The 18,991-nt window shown below is 49.0% G+C and overlaps 2 protein-coding genes across 2 annotated transcripts; both read left to right on the top strand.

The window, feature by feature from the left end:
- Nucleotides 1-393: 393 nt before the first annotated feature.
- Nucleotides 394-3,201, top strand: FIESC28_09817 (uncharacterized protein; the record flags this gene model as incomplete). Its single annotated transcript, XM_031163952.1, has 3 exons — nucleotides 394-623; nucleotides 685-926; nucleotides 980-3,201. The coding sequence occupies 3 exons, from the start codon at nucleotides 394-396 to the stop codon at nucleotides 3,199-3,201; spliced, it is 2,694 nt and encodes an 897-aa protein (XP_031011982.1).
- A 2,104-nt stretch (nucleotides 3,202-5,305) lies between these two features.
- Nucleotides 5,306-10,421, top strand: FIESC28_09816 (uncharacterized protein; the record flags this gene model as incomplete). The annotated part of the gene is made up of 5 exons (XM_031163951.1): nucleotides 5,306-6,407; nucleotides 6,474-6,620; nucleotides 6,682-6,703; nucleotides 6,817-10,164; nucleotides 10,223-10,421. The coding sequence occupies 5 exons, from the start codon at nucleotides 5,306-5,308 to the stop codon at nucleotides 10,419-10,421; spliced, it is 4,818 nt and encodes a 1,605-aa protein (XP_031011981.1).
- Nucleotides 10,422-18,991: the final 8,570 nt, after the last annotated feature.

Here is an 18,991-nt window from a genome sequence, read left to right as displayed (position 1 = left end):
TGATGTGTATTCGTACTGTGCGCTGATGCCGATTGTCAGTCATGTTCCTGGCTGGGGAGGACGCTTGTTAAGTGAGGATTTACAGGGGGTGAGGGGCGTTGCGTGTCACTCTGTTTCACTTCAGTCCAGTCTGTCCTGTACTGTGCACTGACTGTGGTTTGTTTCGTAACCTGGAACTGGGGCTGCCCCTTCTCAGCTACAGTAATAGTAACCGTACTAGACAAGTACGTTACGAGAGGAAGGAAGAGGCTAACTCTCGTATATCTGACAAAAAGTCTTATGTCCGCTTGGCTTTTGCCTAGATATTACCTTATTCCTTCCCCTCCACCCTCCTTCCCCATCTTCCTGCTTCCTTCCTCCCCGTTAAGTCTGACGATATGACATAGGCCCAAGATGCCTTCAACAGTCTCATATCTTTTCGCGGTGTATTTTGTATCACTACTATTCGCAAAGTTGCTACATTTGTATATTCACATTCACTCAATTTCAGCCCTTGACTTTATTGTCTACCTACCGAGCTTCTTTCTACAAGATGTCTTCCTAGTTCTCTTGGGTCGCGTGCTACTGCGTCGAGAGCGAACAATTGCTTCCTTTGTTGGTTATGTTTTCGGGTGTATCCTCACGTAAGTTGAAGTTGTTCACATTCATTCCATTGGCTTTGTTTCTAACGGTTGGCGCATATAGTGTAATAACATTCGCTGCCGCTGCGTCGGAACTCGGCTTTCATTACAGAACAGGCGGCGAGGTCGAATGGAGCGACGCAGGCGATTTTGCCAACGACGAAGGCCTCAATGTTCTCATCAGTGAAAGCAGCAGTGTCGTGGTTTCGGCATTGATAATTCTCATTGTCTCGTGGTTACCCCAGAACTACCTTTACAGAACCGTTGGTAACGTCGTGTCGGGTCTTGGTAAGCGCATCGCTTCAGGTATGTCTATCCGTTACATCATCATTACGGTTATCATTTAACATGTATAAAAGTGTCTCGATACCTACGAGGAAAGATCCGCCCCCAAAATCAGCAGTACCAGCATGATCCCGAAAACGCCGAGCCTTTCCTCCAGCGCTCCAACACCGGAGGATCTGCTTCTGAGAGTGGGAATGCATCGCCTGACCCGAACTACGATGGAGAGGAGAAGGATTCTGAGGATTCGACACCAAAGAAGCGACGCATGTGTGCCTTTATTCCATCTTGGGCCATCACGACTGCCGCCGTCCTCTTTATTAGCATTACCTTGATCGCTCGCCCCGACCAGCCTTACAACCACATGGCCAGCAGTTTGCCTTTGCGGTTACTCGATTCAGTGAAGCCTGAATTTGGACGTTGCGCCTCTCAGAACGAGTGGCCTCTCAGAGGACTCATCGAGAACTCTAAGTGGCAGGCACCCAAGGGCGATTTCAAGGGATGGGCTCCCAGCAAAAACAACAACGAATATGTTAAGAACTACAGAGAGAACCCTCCCAAGTGGCTGCCTAACCCTATTCCCAGCGGGTTCCTGAAGTGGGATCCCCAGCGATACAAGGACGAGCTCGATAAGAAGGATGGTCCTAGTGAAACTTGCCCGAACACTCTACAGGATCGGGGCTTTTACAACCCCGTCAACGATCCAATGCGAATTACTAACCTTGACCAAGAAATCCTTGCGCCCATCCAAGAAGCCCTATCCAACAGCTCTGTCAAGATTCGACACGTTGCTCTGATTCTTATGGAGAGTATGCGCGAGGAGCTCTTCCCACTCCAGCAAGGCAGCGACATTCACCGTATCATTATGGAGTCACACGAAGAAAAGCTCAGAGATGAAATCACCGGTCGACTCGCTCAGATGACGCCGAACTTCGAGAAGATCACCGGAAAGCCTGGCAATTATGCCTACGCAAATGGCACCGCTTGCACTCAGCCCGAAAAGACTTTGTGGAATGATAAGACCAAGCCTGGTTTTGGTGGTGTTAACGTTGTCGGAGGTCTGACCAGCAGTAGTGTCTCGACCAAGAGTCTCGCTGCAGCCCATTGCGGTGCCTGGCCCATGGCTGTCAACATGTTCGAAGAAGCCGAGCTCGAGAGCTATCAGCCCTGCATCCCCCAGATTCTTGAACTGTTCAACAAGGTCAAAACCAACAAGACAGCACGCGGCTGGTTTGAACTCGGCGGAAACCAACACGCCAAGTTCCACGAGTATCAGTGGAAGCCCGGTTTCTTCCAGGCCGTTACAGACTCCTACGATCGGCAGGATAAGTTCGATGCCAAGATTGGATTCGATTTCAAGGTCACAAAGCCAAAGCTCGACGAAGAAGCCCGCGGCAACCCTAAGATGGAAGAGATCAACTACTTTGGTTATCCTGAGACAGATCTGAAGGAACACATTAAGAAGTTCATTAACGATGGCCTGACTGATAATAAGCGTCTGTTCATGTCACACTTTACCAGCACAACCCATCATCCATGGGGTGTTCCCAAGTGGTACGATACCCAGAAGTTCATGGGCAACCAGGGCGGCCGACACCAAGACTTCGACAAATATCTCAACACCATTGCCTTTACCGACAGATGGCTTGGCGAGCTTATGCAGATGTTTGAGGATACTGGAATTGCTGAGGAGACCCTGGTTGTTTTTGTCGGCGATCACGGACAGGCGTTCAAGGAGGATTTCTCCAAGACCGGTACCTACGAGAACCGACACATCAGCAACTTCCGAGTTCCTATCTCCTTCCATCACCCCAACATCCCTCGAGTTCAGTATGAGGCCAACGTTACCTCTATCTCTATCCTTCCTACCGTTCTTGACCTCCTTGTCAACTCGGGATCATTGAACAAAGAAGACTCCGCGATCGCATCCGACCTCGCCAACGATTACGAGGGACAGTCCCTTATTCGACCATACCGAAAGACCTTTAACGGCCGCCGTGCTTGGAACTTTGGACTTATCAACCCAGGTGGTGGTATGCTCACGGTCACATCAGCTGATGCACCTTGGCGACTGGCGGTTCCTCTCAAGAAGGACCTCGAATACACATTTACAGATCTCGGCAAAGACCCTCTAGAGCTAGAAGCTCTGAGTAAGTGGTCTATCAAGTCCACGGTCAAGGCAGTAAAAAGCCAGTACGGCGGTGCAGCCGCCGACTGGGTGCGCGAAGCTGACGAGGTTGCCCACTGGTGGGCTCTCGAGCGAAGACGCCTCTGGGGATACAACCCTTCAGAGGATTAAATGATTGCTTTGTTTTTTTACTTATGACATGATGCATTGGGTATCTGGTTTTGCGATATTTTGGGAAATTGGTTACGGTATACCATGGCCCACGTGTACAGCATACTTTAAGGGAGAGGCTCCCTCGGAATTGGGTTGATTTAGGTCGTTCTACCTATAAAATGCATAGACTTTTGAATATTAGGAATCGTTATCACCAACTCAAACTGTGAATCTGATATATCGTCATAAGGGTCTACTTGAAACGCATACAGCTAGCTCGCCTTTATCTGTGATCAGCCTCAAACCAATGCCAGGATCATAGCCCCAAGTCGAAACATTTATGCAATCCTTTGACCATGCGTTTCAAAACTACTCCTGGATTTAGATCTTACACAGTACATGAATAGTCTTGGCGATATTGCCAACCGTTCCTGCAGGCGTTTTACTTATTATAGAGTCATCTGTGGTGAGAGAGTCCAAGCGATGAACGGCTGCAGGGGTACCGGTAGTTGACAGTGAGGATGAGATGGATCTGCGACGAGGCAGTAACCTCAAGGGTAGCAGAGATAAGACGGATAACGGATATAGAAACTGATGGTACTGGTTCAAGTTGATTGCCAAGGGCTTGGACGACTGGTCAAGTGGTCTGGAAATAGCGAGTGAGGTCAGGGCTGATCTTCTGCATGTCATTAAGCTGATATCACGATCTGGTGTTCATCTCACTACAACCCTATGTCGCCTTCAAAGTTTATCGCACGCCTCAACTTGAGAGCCAGCGAATTGGGAATTCAAGACATTCTGTAGACCTCGTGGCTGTCCCTCCCACGACTTATTCGTCCAATGATAGTGCTGAAATCCAGCATGCCCCTTACAGACCTCTTCCTAGTTGCTGCGTGCCTGGAACATTGACAATGGAGAATGTCTTACTCTTCGGCATGGCGCCGCTCATGTGTTGCATGAACGCAATCCTTTCAGCGTCGAAGGAAAAAAAACAACCTGATATGTGTATGGTGATGTTCAGTCTAGATCGTGAGGACTTACATGAAAAAGCTTGGAAGTGGCTTCTCCACTATCATGCCTACGCTAAAAACCCTCCACCCCCCGGATGATCCCATCGCGAACCCCGCTGTAAGATGGATTCACATTAGAGTTGAATGAATCTGGTGACTTGGAAAACAGCTGTTCCTTGACAAAGTTTCGATACAAGACATTTCCATGGAATTAAGTGTTAGAGTGATAGAAGCACAAAGACAGAGACAGAGTCAATGGATGAAGATATGCCTGCCAGCTCTTCTCTGCTTGGCCTTACACTTACAGGCCCTTGTCCTGTTAGTCTAGCTGCAATACAGCTGTCACCCAAAATACCGACATCTTGTGACGGCGATCCATCGCACCAGCGTCATTGAATAGCTCCATCGCGGAGCTTCGTTTCTGCAAGGCGAGGAAAAGGGAAGGAGGCCCCCATCAACTGGTGACTTGCATCAAAAATCGTAGGCAGGTGCAGTAGTGTTAGTACCTGACGAGATCGCGGCACAGCGGGCACCTAATCACATTGCCTTCTTTACCTAGCACCAAACATGGTAACGGCCTAAATCAAACCGAGACAGAAAAACAGGTCATCATCAAAGCTGTCTTTCGTTAATTTGATATATATCCATTCCATCTCGCTTTTTACGAATTGGAGACTTTGTTTCACCCCTCCAATATCAATCCGTGGGACAAAGACCGACTTTGGACGTTACCCAAGACACATCGAAAAGCGTCTGAAACGTTGGCTTTGTTCTGTCTGCACGCAATTTAGGCTCGGTAGCCTAATAAGACGGGCCTTTTCAACTACGTCAGACAGTTCATCGGCTCGTGGTTGCAGAGCACGCCCAACAATTAAAGTACAAACAAAGCTTAACAGTACGAGTCAATTGACAGCAGGGTCCTTTGGCAGAAGAGAATACGATCAATCAAATCGTTTCCAGGGAAATACGTACATGCACTGCAAAGGATAAGCGGCAACAAGCAGACGTATCAAACAGGGTATTACACTGTATCGATACCTTCCATATCATCCGCATACGACCTTACCTTGACTCTCACTTATCTGTTACTGAGGTTCTAAACGGCGGACACCATGAGTAACCCACCGGACCCGAATCTTGTTAGCACCGATTCCGTTGATAGCCCAGCAAAAACACAAGCACAGGCACAGGTGCAAGGTCAAGAAAAAGCTGGACCCGGACCTTCGACTAGCCCCTCTACCTCCGCCTCCGGCGAACCTTCCGCCGACTTTTCTTCCTCGCCTCGCCGCTCCAATCCACCTTCTCTTCCTCATTCTTCGGCCCTAACTTTTGGTTACGTTCCCGTTGAACAACATCAATTGCAGCCCAAACCGCCCCGTCAAGCTCGTGCTTTCTCTTACTCGTCTGCCTCTCTTCTTGCCAATCCCTCTGCTGCTGCCGCTACAAGGAAGAGTCGCGGCGCCGAGCCCGTCACCAGAGAGTCATACGCACGCCGGGCTAGTTTCACGACGTCCCCAAACTCAACAACCGCTGTGTCGTCCTTGCCAATCAGGAACCCCCGACCTCTTGCAAGTACTCGCCGCGAGTCCATGACCTCAGAGACCACCGCCGAAGATCAGGTGTTGACCGATTCGCAACTTTCAGACGAACCCCACCAACAGCGAACCCGCTTACCGTCTGCCACCGAGAATTCCCACACCGTCTCGTCCGAAGCTTCTAGCGCCGCGAACAATCGATTATCTTCTTCTTCAGACCTTCAATCTCGAAGACTTTCGGGAACATCCGTCTATTCTCTTGCTTCCGCCCGCGGCATCCCTAGTGGTTCACCATCAGCTCAAAGTTCAGAGCTTGGAACCCCACCACGATCTGTGCCTGGATTCCTGTCGACAAGCAAAAGTACAGGGCTGGTCCAATCCGAAGCTGAAGTTTCCAACGTCACCGTCACTACTTCCAGTCTTCAAGCCGGTCAATCGGCCGTAGGAAATCCTCATCAGCATCATCTAACTGCTCGAGATCATAATTCGCAGCCACTTGACTTTACGAAACGTGCAATCAGACACGACAACATGCAGAACTCTACGTCTGGTCTGCGCGATCAAGGAGGGCCTGATCGATCCCGCAGTCGAGCCAAAAGACGCTTCAGTGGAAGTACAGCAACCAGCAGCCACAGCCCGAGTAGTGATCGGGCTCCCCACCATCGGGAGAGGGGAGAGGGTAAGTTGCTACACTCAACGCTTGGTAAAATTCCAGGGCGAAGGGCTTGAGTCTGACTTTATGCAGTGAAACCCTCACGATACGGTGTTATTGGCGTTTGCGCTCTCGATATCAAGGCTAGAAGCAAGCCCAGTCGAAACATTCTGAACCGGCTGATCGCCAATCGAGAATTCGACGTAGTCGTCTTTGGCGATAAGGTCATCCTCGATGAAGGTAAGCATTTCACCGAATTCAGATTGTATAATCAAGAGCCGGACTAATCTATTTATTCCAGAGGTTGAGAACTGGCCTATATGGTAAGTCAATACTCTCGGTGAGCTGATGTAGCATAGTGGGGTGCACGAGTGCATCTTCAATGCTGCAAGAGGCACGTGCCGAATTACCCAAAACGATCACTAACACCAGACAGCGATTATCTTATTTCGTTCTACTCGGATGGATTCCCACTGGACAAGGCAATTGCCTACGTCAAGGCACGAAAGCCTTTCTGCGTAAACGATGTTCCCATGCAACAAATTCTCTGGGACCGTCGTCTATGTCTGCACTTGCTCGACAAGATCAATGTTCGAACACCAAAGCGTGTTGAGGTTACCCGTGATGGTGGTCCTGAATATCTTACACCAGAAATGTCGAAACACATCAAGGAAATCTCTGGAGTCACTCTCGACCCTATTGATCCTGAACAAATACCACCTCCCCAGAAGGTGGAAATGATTGAAGATGGCAACACGATCAGCGTTGATGGCCAAACACTCAGAAAGCCTTTCGTTGAGAAACCTACGAGTGGAGAGGACCACAATATTATCATCTATTTCCCCAGCGAAGATGGCGGTGGCGCTCGAAAGCTATTCCGAAAGATTGGAAACAAGAGTTCTGACTACATCCAAGACCTCAACACGCCTCGAGCTATCACCGAGCCCGACAGCAGTTACATCTACGAAAGCTTTATGCAAGTTGACAACGCCGAAGATGTGAAGGCTTACACTGTTGGACCCACCTACTGCCACGCAGAGACACGAAAGAGCCCGGTTGTAGACGGCGTGGTGCGAAGAAACACCCATGGCAAAGAGTTGCGATATGTGACAGCTCTTGGCCCCGAGGAGAAGGAAATGGCCAGTAAGATTTCTACTGCGTTTGGACAGAGAGTTTGCGGTTTCGATATGCTGCGAGCATCAGGCAAGAGTTATGTCATTGATGTCAACGGCTGGAGTTTCGTCAAGGATAATGACGACTACTACGACCATTGTTCGAACATTCTCAAAGACCTGTTTGTTAAGGAAAAGATGCGACGCGGTGGTGTCACTCCCCCTATGCCGTCGCCCGCGCCATCAGAGTCCGGAACTGACCCATTCACTCGAGCATCTAATGCATTCAAGGATCGTGAACAGCAAGGCCAGTCGAGCGCTAATGGTGTGAGGACAAGCATAGCATCCAACCCAGCTACCACTGATTCGCAGCCCGACGATACATCACGCCGCGCACCAAGCGGCACGGTCACCCCTCTTCTACCCCCGGAAAGTGGAATACCTTCGAAATCATACAGTTCATCTGCAACACCGGTGATCCCAGCTACTCCTACTGATGTGAACTTGCCGGGAATTTTGTCCCCTCCCCCAGCCCAGCAAAGTGCTGTCGCAGATCCTCCACCAGAGGAGACATCTACTGTACCGGAACCTCCTCTGCCAACCCATTCTTGGAAGTTGAAGGGCATGGTCTCTGTGATTAGACACGCAGATCGTACGCCAAAGCAGAAGTACAAGTTCACATTCCACTCAGAGCCTTTTATTGCACTTTTGAAGGGTCATCAAGAAGAAGTCCTGTTGATTGGAGAAGCCGCTCTTGGAAGTGTCATTCAGGCGGTGGACCTGGCCTACGAACAGGGAATTGAGGATCGTGCTAAGCTTCGATCTCTCCGAAATGTTCTTGTCAAGAAGGGAAGCTGGCCTGGTACCAAGATTCAGATCAAGCCAATGTTCAGGAAGAAGAAGACCGAAAAGGCGGAAAAGACGGAAGAGCCTGCGATCAGTGAGGAACTCGTCGCTGTGACTGAAAAGGAGAAGGAGGACAAGAAAGCAGAAGAGGGAGCCGACTCATCAAAGGAGGATAAACCTCCTGGGGCACCAAAACGACAAGATTCTCTCTCTGGCGTTACAATGTCCAAGTTCACTGCTGCTGAGGAGAGGTTGGTTCTTGATAAACTGCAGCTCATTGTCAAATGGGGAGGTGAGCCTACCCACTCGGCCCGATACCAGTCTCAAGAACTGGGCGAGAATATGCGCAACGACCTCATGCTTCTGAACCGGGATATCTTGGACGAGGTCCACGTTTTCAGCAGTTCCGAGAGGCGTGTAACCACAAGTGCGCAGATCTGGGCTGCTTCTTTCTTGGGCAAGAAGGACATTGCAGAAGACTTCATCACCATTCGCAAGGATCTGTTGGATGACTCCAATGCTGCTAAGGATGAGATGGACAAGGTGAAGAAGAAGCTCAAGGGCCTGCTGCGCAAGGGTAACGAGCGTCCTGCCCAATTTACTTGGCCAGAAAACATGCCTGAGCCTTCAGAGGTGCAGACGAGAGTCGTACAGCTGATGAATTTCCACCGACGTGTGATGGATCACAATTACAAGAAGCTGTACAGTGGTGCTGTCACGTCACTCAATGCCATCTCGAACCCAAGCACTGAGAAGTTGTCTGGGGACAACTCAAGCTCATCCACCGCATCATCGATGTCCCAGGCAAACACCATCAACCAGATCCAGTCACGATGGTGCTGCGGTGAAGATGCGGAGCTATTCCGAGAGCGGTGGGAGAAACTGTTCCAAGAATTCTGCGATGGCGATAAGGTTGACCCAAGCAAGATATCGGAGCTTTATGACACCATGAAGTTTGATGCGCTGCACAACCGTCAGTTCCTGGAGTGGGTGTACACACCACCCAACCACATGCTGGACGAATACACAGCTACCGGTACCAAAGAGGGCAAGCCAAAGGAGTCTGAAGATGGCAAGTCCGTTGACGAGAAAGCGGACAAGAGCCAGCATCCTTCCCCAGAAGGTTCTGATAAGGCGGACGCTGGAGGCCGTTCCGCTTCAGTCAAGAAATTGTTTAGAAGACGGTCGTTCCTTAACAATCTACGACACTTTAATGAAGAGGCACCGCCAGAGCAGTACTTCCGCCTTTACAAGGGAACAAAGCAGACTGCATCCCAGACAGATGCTCAAAATGAGCCCTTGCAAGAGCTTTACCGCCTTGCTAAGGTCTTGTTTGACTTCATCTGCCCTCAAGAATACGGTATCTCTGACAGCGAGAAACTTGAGATTGGCTTGCTCACATCTTTGCCTCTACTCAAGGAGATCGTGCAGGATCTGGAAGAGATGCAAGCGTCAGACGACGCAAAGTCCTTCTTCTACTTCACTAAGGAGTCGCACATCTACACACTGCTGAACTGCATCATTGAGGGAGGTGTTGAGACTAAGATTAAGCGTAGCACTATCCCTGAGCTCGACTATCTTTCTCAAATTTGCTTTGAGCTCTACGAAGCTGAGATGAAGACGGCAGGCGACGGATCATCACCTCACAACGCCCCCACGTTTACATATAGTATTCGTATCACCATCAGCCCTGGATGTCACGTATTCGATCCCTTGCATGTCCAACTCGACAGCCGACACTGCATTGGATGTGCTCCCCGACGAAGCTTGACGCCACACGCGGACTGGCTGCAGGTTATCAAGACCCTTCGAGCCAAGTTCAACCAGTAAGATCCCCTTGCCACAACGTCTTCCATGTGAATTCCCCACTAACATCCTCTGTAGGGTCAAACTACCAAAGACATTCCTGGCTGTCAACTTGTCTGATGCATTTACCTTTGAAGACCTTGAGCGACAAGGCAGCGACAGCGATGTGTTAGAGATGAAGGCTGCGCCGTCGAAAGGCTTAACCGATCAGCCCAAATCCCCTGAAAAGGGAGATGAGGAGCTTGCAACTGGTGCTGGTGAAGTAATGATCTCCTAGGTCCGGGATTTAGGCCCGAGAAGAAGATGAAAGGAGGACATATCATCTTTGTGTGACAAAGGCTGCAGGATGGGACTCCAGCGTTCAATTTTCTTTTTTACATTGGGGGCATGTCCCACACTCAGAAAGCGGATAGGCAATGGTGTGTAAGCGACCCATGTAGCCTGTCAGTACTGTGACGAACTGATGGGGAACTTCTGAGATATTCTGTCACTTTTTCAGAATGCTGCAGATAGGCATTGAAATAAATACCCAAGCGATAAAAGCAACCCACTTACAAACTTGTACCATTGAAATTACAACTTAACATGTGAAAACCATGATGATAGTCTCACGTAACTTATTGTGTCGTTGCATTGCAGACGCCCTTATCGGGTTAATAAGTTCTTCACATGGCGAACTTATTCTCTAGCATGAGATTATGTTAGTCACCTTTTTGAGATCCTTGGCACCACTTTCTTCATCGGGATCTCGCTTTTTCTCCGAGGCTCGGCGTAAATCTTCGAGTAAAATGCCCCTGATTCCGTGAACCAACAGTGTGGGCTCGGTTGGAGGAAAGAAAAAAAAGGCTCAGGTTATCAACCCCACGAACCAGGAATTTGGGTCGCAGTCGTCACCGTATTAGACTCCAATTCCATGTCCTGAAACCGGTCCAGAGCTGTGGGTAGAGATTATCTGGTTCTCGTCAGGGGAATGTGTCTGAACAGGCGAGGTATACAATGCTATGCATATGATGGTGCCATTATTAACATGACGGACGGGGAACTGAACTGCTACAAGACGTTGACGATCGAATTGTGGAGGCATTCACGCGAAAGCGACAAGGACCACGGTCCTTTGATTTATCCTGGAGACAGGTTCGCCATGCGTTCTGGAATTTGTGGATGCTTGGTAGGTTCTTGCTGCGATCTGTTCAGATATGTCGTCGCCTGATACACGAGCTCGTGTTTGAGTTCTGCCAAGAGCGTCAAGACTATCTGGCGATGTGAGGCTTGTGACAGAAGCTCCGTTCGAAAACTAGCTTTGAATGCTAATTCAAGACATGATTGGTAGATATAAGTACGTAAAGTCTTTTCTAATGCATGAGAAACCTTGAGGCAGCAAATCGGAGACAGAACTCAAAATGAGGCAATTGTAGAATCTAAGGCCCAAGCTTCAATTCAAGCATGCAAAAACCGCTAGACATCATAGCTTCTTCTGGACGACGTCACTTGAGCACAAAGGGTTCAAGACAGCGGGTTTGAATCCTGAAAAGGGAAGCACTCCGTTGAGGGATCAGAGACAAGAAAGAGACACCTGCAGATGGGAAATGTGATGCCGATATCCCCGGCAGATGGTGCACTAGGCTACAGGATGCACTCGAGACCAGACGAAGAACCATGTCAGTAAGATTTTGACATGCACGAAACTTCGATTGCACTTGCAAGAAGTGGGGGAACGCGTGTACTTTGCGTGGTATCGGGATAAACCTAGTCGAAGCCGTCAATCGAATCGTATCTTGTTGCTCTGCAACTAGCTGGGGGTTGAAACCGAGGCGAGGTGGTTGTCTACCTTTTCGGTAGAGGTTTAACTCTTTGAGGTAGTAGAAGGAGCAAACTCTAAGCGCAAACGTGATAACTCTGTATATGTGCGGTCCGGGTTGTGGTTTCAGAAATGAGGCGTGTAATTGGGGTCTAGACATCTGTTAATGAAGGCCCATGTAATTCGATCATGACATTCAACGGTCGCGGATCTTGGCTTGTGACAGCCGGGGGTTCTTGAGCGGGTGGCTGTCTAAAAGTGTGGCAGAGTGCAGGATAGCTTGCAGCAAGCAGCGATTTAACGACGTTCTGGGGTTTGTCGACATATCCTGGCGAGAATGGGGGCGGTTGAAATGCCGGGTCCGCCAGATTAAGCCGGCGACGGGCAAATTGAATGTGGATGGAGACTTTGAAAGATGGGACTGGTCCTTAGAAGAGGATGAGACTGCGCCGTGTAAGCTGTTGGCCCAACGGGAGGGTCGCATGGCATTCGAGTCAGCAGTTTTCAGCGCCGTACAGAATACCAAGTAAGATATGCCTTTGGTCTTGGAAGACATGGATAAAGGCTGTAAGCTGCTAATGAACAAATACCACGGAAGAGTATCAGCTATACCCGCCGTGAGGAATCTTACGAGGACCGTGAACCGGATGATTAAAGATGGCAATCAGGCGGATATCATGGCGATCATGGGAGGATTCTCTGGAGGCGAAGAGACAAGGTCTGACATGCTGTCATATTCGATAAAGTGAAAACAGGCATGGCAGACAGGGAATTTGTTACAAGCATGGCCCTGTGCCCTTGATAACCGGAACGCGAGACCATCTGTATCTGTTTGGGGGCAATTGATGTAAAGATTTGTCGAGCATTTCTGTTTGTAATCTCTGAATAAGACGATGGTGGTGATGCTAAGAGGAGAGTTTTTAGATGAAAGGGGTGCGAGACGAGATTCTATGACAGGGTCTTAGAAGCGAACCTATTCAGAGAGGGAAGGTACATTGGGTTGAGTCCATCAAGTTGGGTAGGCAGGTACTAAGGTTGGGGTAGCTAAGGCAGTTGAGCGACGGTAGCTACTTCCTAGCGAATGGAAAGTTGAGACTCCAATCCGTGTAAGCGGACGGATGGTAAACGGGGAAAGTGGAGGGGTCATCAGTCGCAGATCCAAAAGGGAAAGAGGCCGGTCGAGACAACATCCATTTTCTTAGGTTGCCTCGGTGCATCTCGCTGAAAAGGGACAGGACAGCATTTATCAGACCACGCAAAAAGAGGAGAAGGTCGATAGACAATTGGATAACTGCTTATTCGACCATTGCTATACCTGCTCAGATGTAACTTTGACGAAAACAACCAAATGGACCATTATGTCCGGTAGCAATATCAATGGGAGCAGTATCAACATACCTTGAGCAAACACCCGGTTAAGAGAATACCCTATATGTGGGATACTACCTCCCTAGCATCGTGGTATAACGGGACGAGTTTGCCGACCTACATATGAGCCGAGGCGGTCGGTGAGGCTCAACATCGTCATGATACCGGGTATTGGTATGGGGGTCCACGAGTTACAAGGATATCAAGTCACGCCTCATCTCGACACTGTACTCAAAATTAGACCCCTCCAAACGTGGACTCTATATCCGAAAAACGGGCAATCACCAGACATCACGGAGACTAACAATGCAATAGAACGAAATAGGCAGTACAGACAGAAAGACAAGAGTTTGTTGAATGCATAGGGAAAATATCAAGACTAGTCAACGGCAGCTTTACCATTCTGAACCATGTCCGATATATGGCCAAGCAAACTTTTGACAAGTAAAGTTGTCAAACAACGGCTATCGTTTACATGCTGAGACATTACCAACAAGTTGTCTATTTCTGTACCGTCATTGGTCCCTGGTCTTTCTAAAGTGTTTACAGTCATGCAGCTAAAAATGTACAACAGCGTTTCGGAACTGAGTTTGGACCAGCTAATAAACATGTGGCGTCTGAGCGCTGGAGCTGCAGAAGAAATCACTGTTTTGTAATGACAGAAAACGGACAAGTACGAGGGTTGATACATTAGTACTGCAGCTGCTTGAAGGCAAGGACAGGGTTGTCTTCTCGCCAGCCTCATACTTTACTGCGGGAGAGAGCCGATTTGGTCCATGAACGAGCCATGGCAAGGCAATTCAATGGCATTGGCTTTTGAGAATAGAGTTTTGCAAAACATCCTGCCTTGCTGTTTGAGTTGGAAACATAGAATGCCGCCAAAAGATGATCTACTGGGTGTTGGCTCTAGAATCTGACATTTCTACATTAATCCCCTGCTGAGCTCCAAGCCCTATTTTGAGTATCTGGGGTTATGACGCTTTATGGTGATCTTCTTCAGCACGGACAGGACTATTGAGCGATTCGGGCCTTTCCGAGTAGGATCATAACTCTAGAAGTTGAAGACTAGAGTTCTAGCTCATGGAAAGTACGGAGGTTTGAGGATTTGAAGGACCGTGAGTCTCTTGATTTTGTAACAGGTTGATTGGATCCGCGAAGCGATGTTTGAGGCTGAGCATTAGCTTCGCGGCATCAATATTCGAGATATGCCGAAGGCAGTGTCTCTTCAAAGTGAGGATGAGGATGAGGGTGAGGTGGTTGGTGATACGATATGTAAGAGACGGCTGGAAGCACGACAAAGAAAGCGAGCAAACAACCAGTCATCTGACTAGCCGTAGTGCCCTTCCCTTCCATATTGAGGTTGCGGGTTAAATTTCCGAAAAGTCTCGATTTAATCTCAGTTTCAACGGCTTGTTTGCTCTGAGACAACCATAACATTGATTATCTCTACTGCATTGGAGGTTCCCCGAGAACTAGACATCAAAGTCCCGTCCAATTGCGACACTACGATATCTTAGACTAGGATCATTACCCCTTCGGTAGATATTCTATCTTGACATTGGACGAGAAGGATCCGCTCTCTTACATCACATCCAGGGGTGAATGGGTGAATAGGATAGGATAGCCAAGAGGATGATGGTTATTTTTCCTATTTGCCGGTTGAGGTCAACCAGTCTTGATGATGAATCGTGATTTTGTGAACTTGTGAACTTGTGACCTTGTGACCTTGGTTGTCTGCGGTCTGACTCTCTTTAGTTTCTGCTATACTCGTATCCTCCTCTGCCTCGGCACGGCCGGTTCTCTTCTGGAAGCACACTAATGCTCAGAATCAAGACTAAGAGCAGACCAAGGTTTTAGGTTTATCTGCCGCGCTCTCGGTATTGATTCCGTAAGGGCTGTTTTCAAGATGCAGCACACACGCATCTTCACAAGCTTTCTTTACTCTGGTCTCAGTCTCTTAGGCTGTTACATTAGACACCGACACCCCCCCTGGCCTGGCTGGGCTGGGCTGGTTTTGGTCCTAGAGGTGTCTTGAGTCTCCACCATTTCCCATAATCCTGGTGCCCCGAGAACCAGGACGCTGGACGGGGGCCCTACAAGAGTTAGAGGCCTGATGTACCTGTGGGCCATGATGGCATGTTCGTGGCTTTTTTGGTGTCTCTGTATCTTGTCCACTGTAGCGTTTAACTTTAGCCTTACCAACCACACCTTACTGCATCTACTGTATCGTACATATCCGTACATTAGCTAGGTCACTTATATTTCCCTGACCTGCCTCCTGCCTTATCTGCTCTTGGCCTTTACCTCATTAATTCGTCATCCCCTCAATTGCCATTGCCTTTCCGTACCTGCCGTTGTTTAATTATCTTCCCTTCCTGCCGTTTGAATTCTGTCCCATCGGCTCTTTCCCACTGAACAGTCTACCACGGCCACTGTAATTGAATTGGCCTTAGCGCGATCAAACAAGGCGAGGTACCTGCATCAGTGGATACAAGCTTCCCATGTCATAGGATCCTTACATCCACTCACTTTACCTCAGTTTCCGGTACAGCACTGTACTGTACCTTACCTTCCTTACGGGAGCGTACCTGATTAGCTTCTTGCCTTTCTTCAGAATCCCTTCCAAATCTACACCCCTCTAAAGAATTACTCCACTCCCCAAAGTTACTCTTCTCTCCCCCTCCCCCCTCTTTATTCTTCTCAGTCTTCCAGAAGCGTCAGGGACAGGGCTTCCTTTCCCATCCAAAACTCCAATTGTACGGGGGTCTATATTGAGGGAACACGACACATCTGGGTCTTTCACCGACAGCTGGACTGGAGTACACCCAGAACCCAGACAGGCACGGTACAACTCGGTAGATTTCACAAATCAAATGGTAACTGCCCTGACATGGGGATGTTATGTTATCCAAAGAGAGACCAAAGGAAAGGGAAGAGAGAGCACGGGCATCAACATCGTCCGTCCGTCCATCCTACCACCATCCACACACACGACCTGACATCTGGGGCTCTTTCTCGTTGGCGGGTACATTATCATCAATGACCCGTGGGAACCTAGCAGTGTTGTAACATTGAAGCTACCTACACTGCCGTACCTTTTTTTACCTTACCTTACTTTCCATACCTCGCATTGGCAGTCCCTTGTCCTGTTACTGCTACTGCACTGCCCTGCCCTGTCTTCCATCCATCGTCGTCTCTTCACTACCTAACCTACCAGGCTCAACCTCGTCTCGCTCGGTCGCTCGCTTTGTCTCCCGTCAACCTCCGTTCATCTACTCCATTGGGTACCCGTTGGCACTACCTTGTCTAGTCGGCATTTCCGCTTACCTCGTTGCTCGCTCGTGCCTCTTCCGTCGTTTATCTCCTGGACCCGTTGATGCAAGCCTCATCCCGGCCGCTCTTCCTACATCCCGGCTCTTCGTTTGCAAGGCCTGTCAAACGACATCATCATATCAGACTGAACTCTACTTTTCTATTCTTTACATTACCTTACCTTACATTGCCTTGCCTTGCAATTGCAACGATACCTACAACTGGCACAGACACCGACAAACAGCATTGGCATCTTTCCTCATACCCTCCCCCTTCCACAAAGTATAAAGACCTCTGGACCTCCTCTCGTTGTCATCGAGACCAGATCATATCAACGCCTTCCACAACTACTCACCCGGCCATTGCCTATTCTATTCTACTTCAATTCTTGTCCGCTACACCCTACAATACAACAGCAACCCTACTCTCTACCGTTGCATCGCAGTGTTAGCATCTGACAACACTCGGCCTCGAATACCTCGACGCTCCCACTACAACTATCGTGTAAGTTCTAGGAAAGGCGGGCATAAGGTTCCTTTGACGCCGCATCTTACATACAGCCATGTTGGGTTGTCTGATGTAGTATGCAAGGCTAATACTGTGCTCCCCAGGAACATAGCCGTACCCAATCAGGCCGAATCTTGTGAGAGGGTTCAGGAATCAAGACACAGCACTTTGGACAGCTTCTACACCCATTGTACCACCCACACAACAGCCACAGTCCCGACAAAATGGCCAACGCTTGCGCCCACCAATTCCGAATGATCAAGTCGGACAACACTCTTGTTCAATGGATCTGCCAGCACTGTCGCTCCGGCCCTCACTGGATGATCTGGGAGTGCGCTTATTGCAAGCTGCATCTATGCCGACCTTGTACGCAGTCTTCCTAAGGACCTGTTCCCAGGTTCTTATGCCGAGACATTGTTTGTCATCCACATGCGAAATGGGTGTGCTGAGCATTTGCTTTTGTTGCAGCGCTGGTCGTTCATGTGCTAGTTGGTGGCCATGCCCTGACTAACATGACGCGAGGCTCAACCCAAACGGAAAATGAATGGCTGCCTTGTTAGTCTCGGTGCAGGCGCACATCGAACAAGATCAAGCTCCATGAAGGACATTTTGATTGCGCTTGGCATTCTGCGGAACGGCAGCCCGGAGCTGGCTCTCTGGATGCACGGCTACCGAACCGTCACACACCCCTTACGTGCACCCATCATTCATTATCGCCCATCGTCAACGTATCACGCACGAAACGTCACTTGGAGTTATACCCACTGGTTTGAGGTTTTGAATCTGGCACAGCTGAGCTGAGCTGGGCTAAGCCTCAAAAGACAACATATCGCATGCAGAGAACCTGATACCTGACCGACACCTGAAGACGAAGAAGGCTGTCCGCTATAGTACGCCTATCTTGATTCATGCCAGCCTGAGGTGGGGAATGGAGATTCGGCCAAACGGTGGTATTTGGGGGTTGACTTTTGATTTTTTGCACTGGTTTCCATGACGGAATAGCGCCCTGCACGTTCCACGTGGGAGATTCCATTCACAGGGACATCAGGCCCGTTTTTGGAATTGTGCAGCACTAGTCACCCCTCCCCCTGTGGAATCCCCATCTCACCAACGCTGGTCTCGCTTGGCCTTACATTGCCCAAGCCAAGTCAAGTCAAGTCTATCAAAACGCAATGGATAGGGATGGAAAGGAATTTGAACGTGTCATGTTCTTGGGGAACCTCCTCCAATCTACGACGCGGTTCCGAATTTCCTTTTCAGGAAATCTGATCTGTTACAGGTGGTCCCTGACTGGTCTCTTTGGGGTATTTCCTCTTTTCTCTTTTCATTTCATTTTGTCTCTCGTCAATACCCGTCTTGTTTATTTCCTATTCGCATACAACAGGCGTTTGCTGGTTTCTTTCTTTTCCTTTCTTTTTTCTTGTCAGCGGGCGTACCCCAGAACTAGTCTCTCAGCCTGCTAGGGCAACTTGGCTACTGAGTGGATTCTGGAGGAAACAAAGAGGAAACGCCGTTATGATCTCATCCTATTGGAGCCAACAAAAGTTTCCGCTTGGCTTAGGGCGCATGGCAACACACTATGAATTTGACGATGCTGGGCTGGTTGGTGTTTGGGGTTGGCGCTTGAAATAGACTATGGCTCAAGCCAAAAAAGATACAAGGCGAATCAGGGGTCAAGTGGTTGAAAGAAAGCCAATATTGATTGTTTTGGATTTAATGGAAAACATTACTATTACATCTCATCTCGACTCGTATCTCTTCCACTAAGTGACCATGACCATCATTATCATCACCATCACCATTGGCGTGGTGGATACGAACTGAATCATTGGCAAAGCATTAGGTCCCAACCTGAGTACTTG

Source organism: Fusarium coffeatum, assembly GCF_003316985.1.
Source record: "Fusarium coffeatum strain FIESC_28 chromosome Unknown BRIP53273_contig_270, whole genome shotgun sequence".
NCBI classification, from domain to species: domain Eukaryota; kingdom Fungi; phylum Ascomycota; class Sordariomycetes; order Hypocreales; family Nectriaceae; genus Fusarium; species Fusarium coffeatum.
The sequence above is the reverse complement of the archived record's forward strand: the minus strand, read 5'-3'. Positions and strand labels throughout refer to the sequence as shown.